This window comes from Myotis davidii, unplaced genomic scaffold (assembly GCF_000327345.1).
Source record: "Myotis davidii unplaced genomic scaffold, ASM32734v1 scaffold1497, whole genome shotgun sequence".
In the NCBI taxonomy this organism is placed as follows: Eukaryota; Metazoa; Chordata; class Mammalia; order Chiroptera; family Vespertilionidae; genus Myotis; species Myotis davidii.
In genome coordinates this window covers 406764-410667 of record NW_006290147.1, presented here as the reverse complement: position 1 = coordinate 410667, position 3904 = coordinate 406764, and the positions used below count along the sequence as shown (strand labels likewise).

The following is a 3904-nucleotide window of genomic DNA, read 5'->3' as shown; positions in this document are numbered from 1 at the left end:
ATGAACCAAAAGAAAATGAGGAATTTTACTTGTTTGGAACACACTTTACACATATGGGTGGTAAATATCCTATATAATAAGAGAGGAATATGCTAATTATCTGTTATACTATAATGTCACAATAATCTACAAGTGGTGGAGAGCTACAGGAGGGCAGGGCAGCGAGCTATGAGCAGAAGAGAGCTACCATCGGCGGTGGGCGGGTGGCCAGCTGAGGCAGGCAGCAGCCAGCTACTCGCATACAGATTCGTGCGCAGGGCTACTAGTTGGAAAATAATTTTGTCTCTTTCGACAGCCTGAAAGGAGTTTCAGGTTGGTTAAATAATTTTATAAGGAGCCATGGAAGGTTTTTGTTGTGTGTGTTTGTGGATGGGACAGTGACAGAACAGTGTTTGAATTATCAGGAAGAGTGGGAATCGAGCAAGCTAGAGTAAGGACGGCCTGCTAGAAAGGGGCAGTGCAGGGATAGGCCGCAAGAGGTAGGATTTGGGAGGGGCCAATGAGTAAGGGCACAGGGGACAGATATGAGGGATTTTGATGAGAAATGTGACAGTTAGGATCCAACCTAACCATGAGGCATCTGGGTATCTTATCAAAGGTTCAAGAAGGAGAGAGAGTCTGGGACAGGCTGATGTGGAGATGACAGTGATATTCAGCTGCGATCATGAGAGACATAGGTCGAGGAAAGGGTGGAGGAGGGCATTAGAGATGTGCATTACCAGCAGAGAGTTGGTTGAGGAATAGTGTAGATCTTCAGTGATGGCTATTCTCCCATAATGCGCTAGTTGGATCCTAACTTTCACAACCTTGATAATGATAGCACATAACAAATAACACGGTGAGCAGCATCAGCAGAGTTGTATTTCCATTTTGGGTGTTCCTTTGAGAGTAAGATGTCTATGTCAGCAATGCCCTCTGTAAGTGGGGGGTTCTGGGTTTTCAGAGGCATCTACCGCTGACAGTGGGTGTCGGAGTGCGCCTGGAAGGTTGGCATGTTGAATGTCTGCTGCATGTGCCCCCAAAGCTTTGCTAAAGCTGAGGCCAGCTTCCCATTTGATGAGTTAGCTTTGCCTTTCCAGACATGAACTGCACCTCTACTTCTTCATTAGGCAAAGTAGTATTTTATACTTAAACATCTGTGGCAACACACAGCAGAATCTCAGCTATGTGTAAGTCCTATTCATAAATCCCTTCTTTCTTGAACAAAAATTGTAATTGTGTTTCTGCTGTGGTATAAACCCTTAGTACCCATAAGACTCATCTTTTGAAATGATATTTTTTTTCCTTAAATGACAGGGTTTTTTTTGCAAAGTTATCTCAGCCCATAATTGAGTTTTGATATTTTACTTATCTATTTTTAATTTTTTACATTCAACTTTTATTTATAATAGTGAAAAATGAAAAGACAGCTTAAATGCTCAATAGAAGAATTGGTATGTCAGAGATAATTTATCCAAATGATGATATTATGCAGCTATTAAGGCTTTTAAAAAAATAAGAAAACAAGGAATGAAATGAGAATCGGATACAGAAACTAGGGAAGAACTCTTTGAAGATTTTTTTATGTCTCATTCTTGACAGATTTATAGAAGTAGAAATTGCAGACACAAAATTTTTGATGTTTTAGAATAAGTTTTCTCTCTTGGAAAAAAAAAGTATGATGATCAACTTTGGAATAATTTTACGTCTTGAATTCATCAAATGAAGTCCTTTGAGAGGTCTGAAGGACTCTATCAGTAGGATGGATGTATAGAGCCTTCAGTGTCATACCTGAATTATAACTCAAATTATGGCAGTTATGAAAAGAGCGAGACAGCTGGGAAGAGTATAACGCAGAGGTCAGCTTGCATTTGGATTCCTTCTCCGCTTTCTCTCAGGCTTCTTCCATCGGGACTTAAAGCCGGAGAACCTGCTCTGCATGGGACCAGATCTTGTGAAAATCGCAGACTTTGGATTGGCCCGGGAAATCCGATCCAGACCTCCATACACAGATTACGTATCTACCAGATGGTGAATGCCATTTTCTTCAAAAGTATTTGATTACTTTTCTTTAAAAATATGTCATTATACTGAGGGTGCTATTCATGTCACAAACATTAACTTTCACTAGGAGAAACAATACAGTTTACAACATATGTGTAAGCATGTTGGCATTGTGCAAGGGTTAAAAGCTTGTGTTGTAAATAATTTTTACAGGAAATCCATTATTCTTTTCCATAATATGAGTCATATTTTATAGACCTTCATAAAGACCATTTACAAAAGAGTTGTGTAGAAGATTCTCCAAAGACCTATCTGAATAACCGCTATTATTAAAACTTCCAGACCCTAAGAATTTGCTTTAAGTAGTTGGCCATGAGAAAGAAGTAGCCTACAGACAATGTTTTACATTTTCTCTCTCCTTCTCCCTCTCCCTTTCCCTCTCCCTCTCCCTGTTCCTCTCCCTCTTCCTCTCCCTCTCCCTCTCTTCTCCTCTTCCCTCTCTCTCTCTTCCTCATGTTTATTCTCACTCTGCATTTCTCAAAGAGGCTGCAGAGAGGAGTCCTGTAGAGACATGCGCAATAGAAATGACCCTAAGATAGAGAAGCATTGCTTTTCTCCCTGAGAGCTGATGATATATTTAACTTGCTCTGACCAGTGGAGGCAGTAACAGGCAGTGCCCCTTTGTCCCTCCAGGTACAGGGCCCCCGAAGTGCTCCTGAGGTCCACCAACTACAGCTCCCCCATTGACATCTGGGCCGTGGGCTGCATCATGGCCGAGGTGTACACCCTCAGGCCACTCTTCCCCGGGGCCAGTGAGATCGACACAATCTTCAAAATTTGCCAAGTACTGGGGACCCCGAAAAAGGTAAGCTGGCTCCCTGGGCTCCCTGGCCTCCGCTGTGCCATGACCACCTGCTCCTTCTGGAATCTTTCTTTTGGCCTCAGCAATCCTCCATACCCACCTCTCAGACATGCCCATGCCCTAAGACACACCAACCTCTCAGACATGGCCCTCACTCCCTCCTTCTGCTCTCTCTCACTTTTTATTAATTCTAATTTTTTATTATTTTTTAAAATACTTCTTTATTGTTGAATGTATTATATGTCTCTTCCCCCCCCCCCCCCAACCAACCCCCCCCCAACACACACCCACCCCCCCCACGCCCCTGCCCCAGGCCCTCACCGCCCCATTGTCTGTGTCCATGGGCCAGGCATAAATGCAGATAAGGTCCTTGGTTGATAACTTCCCACCTACCCACCCGCCTACCCCTGCCTTCCCTCCGAGATTCCATTTTTATTGATTTCAGAGAGGAAGGGAGAGGGAGAGAGAAAAACATCAATGAAGAGAGAGAATCATTGATCAGCTGCCTCCTGCATGCCCCCTACTGGAGCTGGAGCCCACAACCCTGGCATATACCCTTGACCAAAATCAGACCCTTCAGGTCGACGTTCTGTACACTGAGCCAAAACAGCTAGTGCCTTCCTTCTGCTCTTAAGTAGAAGACATTTGTCCTGGCTCCCTCTACTCTTCTCTCCATGGCACCTCACCTCCCTGTAGCCTTTCTCTGTTCTCCTGGCCATAGCACTTAGGAGCTATTGAGAAGTCCCCTAAAGGCAATCTGTAGCCCTCACCTCCCTCCTTTGTAACTCCATTCACATGGTTACATCTCTCTGTGAGAGGCACTCCCAGCACCCTCACCAAACCCTCGAACTCAACACATCTGACAGTTTGCTTTTTTAAACTTCTTCCAAAAAACACAAACATATTGCAATTTTTTCTTTCCATTTTACTGAGATATAATGGACACAGGTTTAAGGTGTGCCAGACAGTTTTTCATTTACCCCCCTGGCTTCTTGCTTTCATTCTCCATTTTTGTCTGTGGTCCCATCATAGTCCCAGAGCCCCAGCCTTGAGGCTGAG

At 43.8% G+C, this 3904-nt stretch overlaps 1 protein-coding gene across 1 annotated transcript in view; it reads left to right on the top strand.

The window, feature by feature from the left end:
- ICK (intestinal cell (MAK-like) kinase) overlaps positions 1-3904 on the top strand; it is a 30776-nt gene that overhangs the window by 14600 nt on the left and 12272 nt on the right. The window contains exons 5-6 of the mRNA XM_006763191.1: positions 1878-2010; positions 2677-2848. Coding sequence (XP_006763254.1) covers positions 1878-2010; positions 2677-2848 — 305 coding nt within the window. The remainder of the gene's footprint in view (positions 1-1877; positions 2011-2676; positions 2849-3904) is intronic.